At 40.9% G+C, this 14,691-nt stretch overlaps 1 protein-coding gene across 1 annotated transcript in view; it reads right to left on the bottom strand.

Moving 5' to 3' along the window:
• Positions 1-12,986, bottom strand: part of PDGFD (platelet derived growth factor D) — a 295,422-nt gene extending 282,436 nt beyond the window's left edge. The window contains exon 1 of the mRNA XM_063430324.1: positions 12,412-12,986. Coding sequence (XP_063286394.1) covers positions 12,412-12,520 — 109 coding nt within the window. The 5' untranslated portion in view covers positions 12,521-12,986. The remainder of the gene's footprint in view (positions 1-12,411) is intronic.
• Between the last annotated feature and the right edge of the window lie 1,705 nt (positions 12,987-14,691).

The following is a 14,691-nucleotide window of genomic DNA, read 5'->3' as shown; positions in this document are numbered from 1 at the left end:
TCCCTGTAATACTCTCCCCCCCATCCCTGTAATACTCTCCCCCCTCCCTCCCTGTAATATTATCCCCCCTCCCTCCCTCCCTGTAATACTCTCCCCCCTCCCTCCCTCCCTGTAATACTCTCCCCCTCCCTCCCTGTAATACTCTCCCCCCTCCCTCCATGTAATATTCTCCCCCCTCCCTCCCTCCCTCCCTGTAATATTCTCCCCCCTCCCTCCCTCCCTGTAATATTCTCTCCCCCTCCCTCCCCGTAATATTCTCCCCCTCCCTCCCAGTAATATTCTCCCCCCTCCCTCCCTGTAACACTCTCCCCCCTCCCTCCCTGTAATACCCCCCCCCCCTCCCTGTAATATTCTCTCCCCCTCCCTCCCCGTAATATTCTCCCCCCTCCCTCCCATACTCTCCCCCCTCCCTCCCTGTAATATTCCCCCCCTCCATCCCTGTAATACTCTCCTCCCTCCCTGTAATATTATCCCCCTCCCTCCCTCCCTGTAATACTCTCCCCCATCCCTCCCTGTAATACTCTCCCCCTCCCTCCCTGTAATACTCTCCCCCCCTCCCTCCCTGTAATACTCTCCCCCCTCCCTCCATGTAATATTCTCCCCCCTCCCTCCCTCCCTCCCTGTAATATTCTCCCCCCTCCCTCCCTCCCTGTAATATTCTCTCCCCCTCCCTCCCCGTAATATTCTCCCACTCCCTTCCTCCCTGTAATACTCTCCCCCCTCCCTCCCTGTAATATTCTCCCCCCTCCCTCCCTCCCTGTAATATTCTCTCCCCCTCCCTCCCCGTAATATTCTCCCACTCCCTCCCTCCCTGTAATACTCTCCCCCCTCCCTCCCTGTAATATTCTCCCCCTCCCTCCCTCCCTGTAATATTCTCCCCCTCCCTCCCATACTCTCCCCCCCTGTAATATTCTCCCCCTCCCTCTCCGTAATATTCTCCCCCTCCCTCCCCGTAATATTCTCTCCCTCCCCGTAATATTCCCCCCCTCCCTGTAATACTCTCCCCGTAATACTCTCCCCCCTCCCACATTGTAATATTCCCCCCCCTCCCTCCCTCCCTGTAATACTCCCTCCCCCCCCCTCCAATCTTCTCCTCACCTCCCCTGTAGCGTGGCCGAGCTCCTCTCCGGTCTGCGACCCGGCCGGACTGACAGAAAGTGCACACTCAGTGTGCACTTTCTGTCAGTCCGGGCAGGTCGCGGACCGGAGAGGAGCTCGGCCACGCTACAGGGAAGGGGAGGTGAGGCAGTGCGGCAGCTGTCTGAGCGCTCTCTATAGAGCGCTCAGGCAGCTGAGGCATTTAAAGTTCTAGGTCTTATTTTCGGGGTAGGGCTTATATTGCAGCCCACCCCGATAATCCAGCTAGGGCTTATTTTCGAGGTAGGGTGTATTTTCGGGGAAACACGGTAAATCAGAAAAACAAATCAGGTTTTTCTTTATCAGAGAGCTACAGAGTTACATTTGGGTTACAGTAAGAGCTTGACAATGTATGTATGTATAACTCGGCTTGTCCTGGCATCTGTAGCTAGCATGTTGTGTGTGCTGACACAGTATGCAAAATCTATACAAAACTGATATTGTCAACCAGGAAGAGAGTGTATCAGCAGGATGATTGACATTCCATGAAGGCAGCCCTATACACAGAAAATCATGACTTAAATATCTTAATTGAGTTATGACCATAATAGCATAGACTCAAAACAGAATTATCTTGGTTCATCTGACACTGAGAAATGTTCTAGACTGTGTCCCATGTGAGTGTTAACTAAACAGATTTACTATTTAATTAAAAATTGCAACAACACATAAGCCAATTCCAAAAATATTTTAGAAAAATATGTGTTTGGAAAAATATGTTAAATTATTTACAGATGGCTTGTGTAGTATAATGAGCATTCATAGATATGATTGGACTTTAAAGATGCAAACGTTCAATCTACACTATATATGTATTTCATTTTGATAAATTAATGGTGGCTGTATTGATGGAATTATGTTTGGCAGACACTTACAGCTTATGGGCTTTATGTTTTTTCTGACAAATTGCAAATAAATTGCCAATATGATTAATTGTCTAATTATTAATTATTGCTATGCTGTTACCAAAGTTATGTTGATGCATCAGTTAAAAATAAATATCAATGCGAACAACTTTGCCGTCTGCTCTATGTGCCAGGAAACCATGCATAAACTGCCTAAAGTACCCCAATATCCCAAACTGACCTTAACCTGGAAAGAGGTCGTATTGCAGTGAAATTGACCCAAACCAGCCTTGCCTGGACATGGTTTCACAAGTTACAACATCACTGCAGGTCATCGTATCTCTTACCCAAGCAGAGGCACCTCTACAATTAAAAGACACACAAATTATAGTGAATCTTGGTGTTCAGAAGAACCCCATGAAAGCTGGATAGCACATGTATAACATATCCTTTAATCTTCCATTCCACACTTAGATTAAGGTACCAATAAAACGAGCAACACTGTCCAAGAATATCATTTGTCATATGTTTACTTTTTAGCCCAAAATTGTGCCAAGCCCTTGATAAAACTACATCTATTTCAGTGTACGGTCTGCACATGTTTGTATCCTGTCTAATTTACACATTGGATTCTAGAATGGATTGTGAGCAGTAACACTTATGTTAAAGAAAGTACATTTGTTTGGTAAGATTATTATTAAATCCATACAGTTCTCTGGCAATACGGCTAGGACGATCTGTTCTGTACAAATCTGAGGATGACACGTCTAATTTAAAAAAAATATAAATGCTGCTGTGCAAAGGACTGCCAGTAATATTTTCTCTCCAGGTATAATTCTTATTGTTCAGAGCAATGACATTCTGTAATTGTGTGGATAGCACAGGTATTTATTAAACTTATTTTGATTGCACATCCGGCTTGTACACTTTACTGAGCACTGACATCAGGTTAGTGAGAAGAAAACAAACCTGAATGAGAGGGAGGCTAAGTAACTAATCGATAGAAGATGGTAATCAAGGTGCTTCTGATTGATTTCTGTCTTGAGTTATACTCTCCTGCAGTGGCTATATTTTACTACAACTGGAAGTGCCTCATGCAATCAGGAATTGACTTGGTCATGTGTTGGATAATTTTATAGATAGGATGGGGTAGACTCAGAGCTTTACTGGTATTATCTGTATTCCTAATGTCACAGACGTGCCTCCAGGATGATGGGCCAATCACTATGCTCCTCATCGTCCACTGTGCGCCATAGGTGCATGTGCGGCGCTTGCGATGTGCCTAAGATTCTGCCATAGTGAATCTTTGAATTCAGTGATTCTCAATTGCCAACCATGACGGCATTGTGCTTGAACAGGGAGGTAAGATTCCAGGCTCTCATACTCAGAGGGCTTTGAGGCATGCCTTGAGGCTGCACTTCTAACTAGAGGGCTTTGAGGGATATGTGAGGGGGGCAGGACTGCAGGCACTATGACAACTTAATAAATATGAAATTATAAAAGTGCCTAAAGGGTTAATTGGCCTCTCAAATTTTTCCATATATCTAAGAACTCATCTAACTAAGAAGTTAGCAAAAGAAAGTCCCAGTCTGGCATATAAATCCTACTGCCAGGCTCACATTTCTTAAAAAAAATAAATAAAAAAAAAATAAAAAAAACACTATACATTTGCAGACCCCTGGGATTCTGTGACTGAAAGAGACAAAAATACCCAGGTTGCAACTTTAAGGTACAGAGAGGTGTAGGCCTTCTCCCATTGGGCTTTCATTTTCTTAAGTTATGACCTGTAGGGCCTATACATGGCCTATACATGGCCTATACATGGCTTTGGTGTGGAGTAATCAAATCGTTTTCATTAAATCCAGCCATTTTATCTAATATTTATCATCCGATCAAAGGGAAATCACAGACATTGGATTGTGGTCCCTAGTATGGTGGCTTCATTATAGAGAGTGCCTCGGTAATATGGATATTTAATATATGAAAACCAAGGACCAAAACCATATGATGAGCCTAAGTGACATGACAGATGGCTAAAAGTTATTAATCCAGACTACCAGCTGTATACTACTGTAAACACCTGGTCAGCCTTTTTTTTTTTTTACCGGAGGTCTTGTCTGTTTGTAGGCATTCCGTGAGTTATGCCAAACACCTGTACAACAAAAAGCACTAGAGGCTGCTAATGCAACCTGCAATAAAATCACTTCAGTGTGCTCAGAATTCCATTCTCTCTCTCCCTAACTGCCACAATGCAGGAATGAAGTTTGACCTACAAAAGTTGACGTAGAATGTGGGAGAATGGAGGGATCTAACATTCACAGTACCTCAACATAGAAACTAAGTAACAGAGTGGAGCACTGGCAAATATACACTTGTTTTGTTTTCTTTAAAGTGTAAAAACAGCAACAAAGCTGTTGGGACCACTTGGGCATTATGGACAACATTTTGTATTGTGTTGACTTGCACTGCAATACAAAAGTTAGAATGCATAGAAATGCTCTTGAGAGAGGAGAGGTTAATGAATTTCCATGTTTATAAATTGATTAATTTTCTCGGCAGTGTGTTAATAAATAAGAAGACATTGTTCAAATGTATATAAAGGTTGTTTGCTATGCATGTACAGTAATTTATCTGTGTACATGTCACACTATATCTGTCTAGATTTTAAAAGAACAGACAGCGCCTGAACCATTTCTCAATGGCATGGACAGTAATTTAAGGGTGCACTAATTATATATTTACTTTTACATTTTTTTAGAAGGCAGCTTTCTCCCATTTCATTAAAGGGAAAGTATATGAGATGATAAATGCGGATCGTACGTCAGTTTCTCCAGCCAGTGCTAGATCAGATAGATTACTGTCAGTCCGTAGTGATGCTGATACACTTACAATAAAGCCAGAGTGTCAGCATCCTGATTGGGTATCAAATCAAAGAAGGTAAGTGGTACAATAGTGTAAAACCTACAGACCTTCAATCCTGTGTTGGTTCATAGTTAATTTGAATCATAACTTTCTCTAAGATGAACTATATGTTAATTGCCAATTCGGCCATGACAAGTTCTCTTTAAATAGTTATTTTACATGCGCAAGTGGGCTATCAAAGTTATATTGTTGCTTTGTTTAGACATTTGCACGTTTATAAACACAGTTTAATGAATCAAGTCCCATGATACCATTTTATTGCATATTAACAGATGTATTCCTTGCACATGTTATTTGTAGGAAACACCTGTGAGCATCATATAATGAACATTTGTTAAAGGATTGGAAAAAGGAAATGGGAAATGGAAAGACAGTGTAGAGACCATTGTTACAGGTAAAGAAAAGCATTCTATTCTTAAAAACATTACACCTTCTAGGCATCACCTAAACCTGCATGGACTATGAACTAAAACATTAAATGATCAGTTGCATAGAGTTGATAAATATGAACTAAAATATTAAATGATTAGTTCAGGGCTTGACAAATCCCATGTGCCAGGTCGCCATGGCGTCTAGAAATTTCGCCCCGGTGCCTGGGATTTGCCAGCTCTTTAATGTGGCCGCCGATAGAGCTTTGAAGCATGGAGCCGGCCGCCCGTGAGAGCAAAGAGGCGGTGCGTGAGGGAGCAGTACTCTTACTGCAGCTCCTCTCTGCTCCCTCGCGCTGTTTAATGACGCTGGGAGCCGGAATATGATGTCACTCCGGCCCCGGCATCATTACAGAGAGCGAGCAGGGAGCAGAGTACTGCAGGAAGAGAGCAGCCCAACTGGACCACAGGGAAAGACCCACTCAGCTCTCTTAAAGGTTGAGAGGCTGAGTGGGTTTCAATTAATACAAAAATGTGAGTGTGAGCCTGTCAGAGTGAGAGTGAGTGAGTGTGAGCCTGTCAGAGTGAGTGTGTGTGAGCCTGTCAGAGTGAGTGATTGTGACTCTGAGTGAGTGTGAGCGTGTCAGAGTGAGTGTGTGAGCCTGTCAGAGTGAGTGAGTGTGAGCCTGTCAGAGTGAGTGTGAGCCTGTCAGAGTAAGCATGTGTGAGCCTGTCAGAGTGAATGTGTGACTCTGAGTGAGTGTGTGTGTGCGCGCAAGCTTGTCATCAGAATTTGTGTATGTGTGCACCTGTCAGAGTGTGTGTGTGTGTGCGTGCGCGTGTTTAGGTACCTGCCCCCTCAGATCGCATAAGGAAGGTCTTTTTACTCACCTTTTTTTTTCCACGCCGTGCCACTTTCGCTGCGGCTGGTACCACTTCAATGGCTGAGATTATCAATCTTTATGATCTCAGCTAAGCCAATGCTTTCCCTTAGGAAAGCATTGGGAGGATTTTGTGCATGCGCAGCAAATGTGCCAATCCGCATCTCCCCAAAGGGAAACATTGAGTTAATAAATCTCTATGAGGATTTGCTAAAGACACCAGAACAACTACATCAAGCTGTGGTGGTTCTGGTGACTAGAGTGTCCTTTTAAGAACTTTTTTAGCTGGCTCCTAGGTTTCAAAGAAATGTGGCAAGCCCTGGATTAGTTGCACATACAAATATTTATTAGTAAGCATGAACACACTAGGGGATCTGCTGACTAAATTCCTACTTTTTATGGGAGTTTTAAGAAAGTCATCTGAAAATATTTCTGGTCTGTTTCAAATGGCGTATTTAATATTCATATTAACACTATAACAGGCAATACGGAAAAAAAATTGAAAACCAACGCTGATACATTTTCAGGCTTATTTCCTACAGTGAACATGGTCAGGAATTCAGAGTAAATTCAAAGTGAATTTTAAACTTAAAGGACCACTATAGTCACCCAGACCACTTCAGCTCAATGAAGTGGTCTGGGTGACAGGTCCCCCAGGTTTTAACCCTGCAGCTGTAAACATTGCAGTTTCAGAGAAACCGCTATGTTTCACTGAGGGTTAATCCAGCCTCTAGTGGCTGTCTTCCTGACAGCCGCTAGAGGTGCTTCCCCGACGCTCAATGCAAAAATCACATTCAGTGTGCAGAACGTCCATAGGAAAGCATTGAGAAATGCTTTCCTATAGGCGTTTTTAATGCGTGCGGCTCTTTCCGCGCATGCGCATTCAGCTCCACTCGGGAGCTGACGTCGGAGGTGGAAAAGAGGTCACCAGCGCAGAGGAAGTCCGGTGCTGGATAAAGGTAAGTGGCTGAAGGGGTTTTAACCCCTTCAGCCCAGCGGAAGGGGGGCCCTGAGAGTGGGGGGGACCTAAGGATTATATAGTGTCAGGAAAACAAACACTATAGTGATCGTTTAAGGCCAAAATAGCCAAACTGTGCTTCCAGTACAGATAAATTGACTTCAAACTTGAAATGGACTTTGAATTCACTGTGAGTTCCAGGCAACTGTCACTTTAGTAAAAAAAAAATTAGACTTTTGATATTGATTGTTAATTATTGATAGCCAACTAGTAAAGAAGTAGCCAATCCAATTAATGAATGCAGTAAGGAAACAAATAAAGAAAAAAAAAATCCCTTAACCCCAAATAATTGCATTTAATTGGTTAATTGACCTGTTTGGAATTAAATAGAATAATGTGATTGGCTGGAACTGCCAACCAAGTCACATCAGACCATGCAGACTCCTTCTGTGATGATGTAGGGCTAGAAACTTTGTCATTACTGCAGATATTTATTTTGGCATCAACTTTGTTCTAAATGAATCTATTTTTGGTAGTGTCAAATAGCCGTTGCTTTATTTAAAGCGGTGACAGTTGTTAATAGTTTTAAAGTCTGCCTTTATTAACGGGCAGACAATGAAGACAAGTTGGCTTTGGATTACTTTGTTTCATTACTGTAAAAAAAATAAAAAAAGATGTTGTTTTACAGCAACATAGATTTATAGAAAGATATATGACTGTATATAGTTATGAGAGTAAGAAAATAAGTTGTCAATATTTGTGCCAGTGAGAAGGATCATTCATGCATTTTTACACACTATAATAAAAAGGTAAGTTTTAAACCATTCTTTATTAATACTCCTTCCAGTTGGTCCTTTATCTGCATTAGAAAGTATATGTCCATCTCATGGCACAGAAGATGGATCAGGTATGCAGAATTGTGATGGATCCAAATGAGTAAGAACATATAAAGGTGAGAGCAAATAGTCAATTAGATGGATTAAACTAGATAATTGAAACACTTCTAGTCAAAGACAGCAAGACCAACCCAATAAGGTTTTTAAGTACATACATTCTAAATAAATTCAGGGATGAATGTTTTAGTAAATGTATATTTATAGCAAATCACTACTACAAATGCTTACAGCAAACCTATGATGGGATGACAGCAATTAAATAAAGTTACTGGAAGGACAGCTCAAGGGCCTGATGGTATTCACACGTGAGTACTTAGGGATCTAAGTGTTGTAATATACAAAGCACTAATTTTATTTTATTATAAATCTTTTCTTTATATTGTACCAGAGTATTGGAGGAATATTGTTATAGTGCTCATAATTAGGACATTATAAAAATCTCTACCCAGAAATTACAGACTTGTGAGCATAACATCTGTAATTGGGAAATATTTTAGGGATCATAATTAGGAATTCCTTGTGAACATCAATGACATAAGTAGTAATCAACATAGTTTTATGAGAAACCGATCATATCAAGCTAGCATGATTGCATTCTATGAAGAAGTCATTAGAAATACAGATCACTAGGTTTCACTAGGTTAATGTACAAACAAAAAGAACTTGATTTAGATGGAAATTCTTGTTTCTGAATTATGCATTGACTTAAATGTACACTACTGGTGCCAAAAATGCTTCATGCCAATGAAGTGGTGATGATGCTTGCAGTCCATCTGTGTCTTATTACCTTCAAATGTTTTTACACTTATGTATAGTTCTCCCAGGTAATTGTCTGGCTTTCTCTCCTCTGGTGCTTGCAAATGCAGAACTTGCCCGAGCAACAGTGACAAGTTGGGAGCATTAGCTGATGTTCTCAGTGTATTACTAGTTGCCCATAGCGAGTAATACTTCAGTACCGTACATGTATTTCTGATGTATAAATCACCATGGACAGTCGGTGATAGACTGAGGGCAACCATCAAACCACTGTGAATTGAGCCTGATTCTCCAACTCATCGTTGTGGGTAATTATAAGAGTATGAGAGGTTTTAAAAAGTGATTATAAATTAAATAATAATAATATTGCTAACTCAATATACTCATATTGAATTAAACTGGTTTGTAATTTACCCACAGAAAATACAATGGGATTACAGTAATATAATCAAAATCGCTCCATATATACAACTAGATCAGGTACCTTTTAACCTCTGATTAAGAGTATTGTCCTCTGTAGATATTGAATGTAGCAAAATATCCTCTCCTGCCTCCCTCCCTGCCTGTGGGCCGGTGAGGGAGATCTTTGCTCTCCCTCATCGGCCCATGGAGGCACACAGCGCGGGCTGCGGGGATTAGGGTAAGATCTCCCTCACCGGCCCATAGAGGCACCCAGCGCGGGCTGCAGGGATTAGGGTGTGCCCAGGCACACCTCTTGCACACGTCTATGCCCTTAACCCTTCAAAACCATTAACCCTCTAACCCTAATTCCTCTAACTTTCGTAATTCTAGCCCTACTTCTTCTAAAGGTGTTCTAAAGGAACACTATAGCGTTAGAGATACAAACATGTATTCTTAATACTATAGTGTTCCCCTCCCATTGCAGGGGCTTAAAATGTTTTACTTTGATTACATCCGGGGGGACACTGCTCACTTCACTGCCATTTCATCTCTTTGGCTGAGACCATCAATTAGAGAAGCATTGGAAGGCTAATGCCTTGCGTGGCAAAATGCTGCACTGTGCCAACCAATCGCTGTCAATGAGAGTCATCTGAGCTATAACTGAGTTTAACTCGGTTCTAGCAGTGTTTGCTCCTCTAGTAGCAGATACTAGAGCCGTGTTAACCCTGCAATTAAAACATTGTCATTCCTGCAAACGCCAATGTTTTTGATGCAGGGTTTAAATAATGGGAGTATGGCACCCAGACCACGTCATTGAGATAGAGTCCCTTTAAAACTCCTAACCATTGCTCCCTTAACTGTAAATCTTCTAACTCTAACCCTCATTTTCTAAATCTGGAACTGAAGCCACCCGCTGTTATTTGAAATGTTCAGGAATAGTTCTTCTCCCAGTCCAGCCCTTATTATACAATGAACAATAAAAATAAAAAATGTTGGCAAACAGCAACTCCAAACAAATGAGTTCTAATGCAGTATACAAGAAGGAAAAAATGTTTTCATTCCTTAAACATTGCTGTAGTAATACATTTTATAGTTTTTTTTATCTGCACCTGTTTTATCAGACTCTCTGGTGAAAACACATGTATCTCAACGATTCCATTTTTTTCCTTTTCTTATTTTGTAGGGGGGGGGGGGGGAGGAGTGGGAGGAAGGAAGAACATGGCCAAAAACCAGCTGTTAAACAGAAGGTAATCCATGTATGAAATCAAAGCTGTGAAGAAATAATGCTGTGCAAAGCAATGTACTGTACAAAGGGGAAGAACAAAAAAATAAATCTAAAAATTAGCCTATTAATAACATTTTGTGTATGGCCCTCGGGAGTACAGGGGTGCTCAAAGATTTGGAAAGAAAGGTTAAAAAAGATCCTACTCTCGATAATTCCCAGCCAGCCAGTAGTCCAAGATCAGCGTGAGGGCCAAGGGTAGACACAGCCAGATTCAATTTACAGCAACCATTACATCTATGGGAACTTTGACTTCCACCTATTGTTAGACTGTAGTCCTAATGGTTCTCTGCCAAACAGTGAGTTATGGGAAACATATTTCAACAAAAGCTGAACGATTCAGTTCCAATTATAGGATTATCTAGTCCGGGATTATAGCCCATGCAAAATTGCATCCTTAGTAAAACTGTATTGTTCTACAACCCATGCAATGAGTATACATTTTGTATCTTCATCACGAACGTAACACAGTTAAGTTTATATGACATCCTTTGTTTAATTGAGCTTTTTTTTGTTTGTTTGTTTTTTTGGGGTATTTTCTGATTCCTGCAGAACTTGCTCATCCCATCACAGATGTTCAGTTTTATCACAGTGTTCAATTGTTCACTTCAAAGCAAAATAAGTCTGCAGAGAAATTGCCTGTCTTGAAAACGTGAAGGAGAGAACTGCAAAGTCAGCCACATGGTTGCTGATTCCAGGAAATCTACAATCCCTGGCATAGAACTGCCTGTGTATGGGCACCTATATAATGGAGAGGAAATAGACTGCACTAATGGGACCTCCTGCCTTACCTCGCAAGATAATTCCTGTGCCAATGCACCATTTGTCAGCATCAATAGATAAAAATGGACAAGATTAGAACTTAAAATACGAAGTAGGTGAAAGGGCAGAAAGATGTATTGATGGGATATAGAATGATAAAAAAATGGAGCGTAATACACCCTTTTTTTTTTTTTTTTTTTTTTTAAGAAATGGGTGTTTTGATATATTTTGAAACTATAAAAGTTTAGTATTAAAGATTCTTATTGTGTTTGTATTTTTCAAAACATGTGCTCAATTCAAACACCTACAGATTTACTTCTTCAGGTAAATGTTCCCTCTACATACATACCTGTAGACTCAATTTATTAACAATGATTTTTAAAGATCAATTATTTTTTTTTTTTGTCTTGGCATCAAGAAATATGTTCAGCTTTAAATAAAAAAACCACAACGACTTTAAATGTGCCAAAGCTAATGAAATGTGTCTCAGTCTGGCAAAGACTTTTTAAAATACCTGGGAACCTCTGAAATCTGATCACCATGAGAGTCTGGAAGAGTTCCCCCCTCACATATTTCAGATTTTTTTGGTGTCTCTTTTTTTTTAAGCACTTTTTTTTTATAGTCTCCTTGTGACTCATAAAACACAATATCTCTTTTTCCTTCACCTAGAATCTAATCCCGAGCCCAGGTTAGTGGAAAATTCAAAGTGTTGCCAGCCCTGGAGTTCCTTTTGGAACTTGTAAAACCAACAAAGAGTAAACGCATCACAGGATTAACCTCTGCAGTGCCGGAGTATTAATGCAATATCGCCTGCAGCATTAAAAACAATGCAAAGCATAAAAATAATGTCACAATCAAACCAAATGTACTCTCACACTTGACAGGTATTTACTTTTAAGTCGAGGGGTGTGGCTGGGGAGACCAAGTTTACCCCCAGCTGACCTTGAAAGGGTTAAAGCAATTCCGATCTAAAGAGCCACTTTGGAAGCTGGCTTGTAATAGACAGGTTAACACACGGGGCAGGATAACAGAAACCATGCCCAGCAAACCAAAAACACATTTCAGTTAAAACAGCGAGGCTGGGGGGGCATTTAAAGGTGCAGCAGCAGCAGCTCTGCAATGCATTGTCTGAGGAGTTCAATTACTTCAGAGAACAGAGCTATTATAGCAGTGATACATTGTATCAAGCCATCAGTACTCACCATCTCGCCTTAGATTGGGTCTGATGACTCTTACAGTTCCACTCAGATTAGCAATGCCTGGGCTGCAAAAGTTTGCAAAGATGAATAGTGACAACAAAGGCAACTGCATTGGGATTCCTTGCAAATCACTGGATTCTAAGAGCTGTAATTGCACAATAGCCTTTTGTAGAAGATGACTGCTTGTCTCCCAATAGGTTCTGATCCAGGATCTCCTGTCCTCCTACTTATGAGTTCCAATGTGAAACCATACGAGATAGCTGTAACAGGTTGGATTGATGCAGCTTTCCTATGGCAATCACAGCCCTGCTCAGCATGTGAGGGGGCTCTGAATGCAGAATTCTCCTTTTTAATAGCAGTTGGCAGGCAGTCCCAAGTTCTTTGCAGAGAAGTCTGCGTGCAATTCTTTAATGGAGCAGACTGTGTATAGTGGGACTTTCTTTGCAGCTAGTATCTACAGTTTCCAAAGCTCCCCCTGTGAAGCATGCATATCTGCAGAAACAGCACATAACTGTAGCTGGGTCGAGTTTGATCCCTCGCTGCTCCAGATGAGGATAGACTCTGGTGTGAGACTTGAAGGAAACAGCATTCAACAACAGGAAAAAAGCCAGGGGCTGACAACTGCAGGGAAGTCGTTTTAACCCTTTGCACTTGTCTTGTGCAGTGTGTCAGCTCTCGAGCCTTTAAATGGTTAACCACAAGCTTTAGCAACTATTCCAAAAATAAATTTAAGGTCTATGAATAAACATGTCTTTATTATCTGTAGCATGCACAAGCTTCATCAATTTTTTACATGATTAAGATATATATATATTTAGTTAATAAGAACAAAAAACATGCGATTGATATTGTTGTACTTTTTTAAAATATACTATTTACAAAATACTTTAAAATCAGCCTGTATATGTGCAAACATGGGTAAAAGAGAAAAGTCAGTTGCAAAGAATAGTTTGCTTGTTTTGTGAAATACACTGACATTGTATAAAAAAATATAACAAAATAATATTTCAGCTTTAAAAAAAAAAGTATAAATGCATACACTATGATTTTCAGTTGTTTCACTAACAATCTCTTGGTAGGCAAATTACCACAACAAATCACACTTCATAGTGTTGTATAGTGCAAATAATTAGTAAACGTTTAACTAGTTAGGACAAGTACAATCTATCCTGTATTATATATAATAGTAGGAAGGGCTGCCATCAGAAATTTTGGGGCCCAATTTGTGTTTGAATGTAACCATGTTTTTGTATGGAGTATGTGTAAATGTTGTTTTTTGAATGCAGGAGTGCTTTTGTGTGTAGCATGTATACATGTACACAAACTGATACACACACACACACACACACACACACACACACACACACTGACACATAGATACACACACTGGCAGATACTTACACACATATATACACATACATATACCCACACTGAAACACACAGATACACTGACACTCATGTACACAATCACTCAGATACACACTGACACATAATACCTACACAGACACAAACACTGATACACACACTGACACACAAATACACAGACAGACACACATACACAAATGCTGACACACATACATACTGACATGCAGGAACACAGATACACATGCACACAGACACACACACTGACACACAGGTACACACACAGACATACTGATACAGACACAAATTGATACAGATACACACATACTGACACACAGACACACAAAGACATACATATTGACACACAGACAGACATTCTGAGAAACACAGATAATTATTTAGCCACCCTCCTGTTTCCTACCTTTTGGGTTCAGGAGGGTGGCTCGGGCTGTTGGGAGTTGGTCTGGCCGCTGCCTCTGCACTGCCACCTCCCTGCAGAGTGGAGTAACCTGGGAGGAAGTGACTGACTGTCACTTCCACCCAGCACTGACTGTGGCTGCCACTTTTAAAGGAGCCTGATTGTGCTACTATAGGGCCACAGGTTGACAGGGCCCCTGCATACATATGCTCATCACGTGGCCCTAAGTGCATGGCCCACCCAATGTAAGCATGCAGATCCCAGGACCACTAGACTCCTGACCAATGGTTGTCACCCCCTGATGGCTGCCTTGACAGTAAGTCTGAGATTAGCATATATTGTTCCAATGCATCCACATACTATTTCATTTTATTTGTGTTTTACTTTATAGACAATATCAGAAATAAACAAGCAATCAAGAAGGCGGAATACAGCAGAAAAGCAGTTAAGCCCTTAAGGACACATGATGGAAATTTTATGTCATGGTGGCCCTGTACTTCTCA

This window comes from Pelobates fuscus, chromosome 1, assembly GCF_036172605.1.
Source record: "Pelobates fuscus isolate aPelFus1 chromosome 1, aPelFus1.pri, whole genome shotgun sequence".
NCBI lineage: Eukaryota > Metazoa > Chordata > Amphibia > Anura > Pelobatidae > Pelobates > Pelobates fuscus.
The sequence above is the reverse complement of the archived record's forward strand: the minus strand, read 5'-3'. Positions and strand labels throughout refer to the sequence as shown.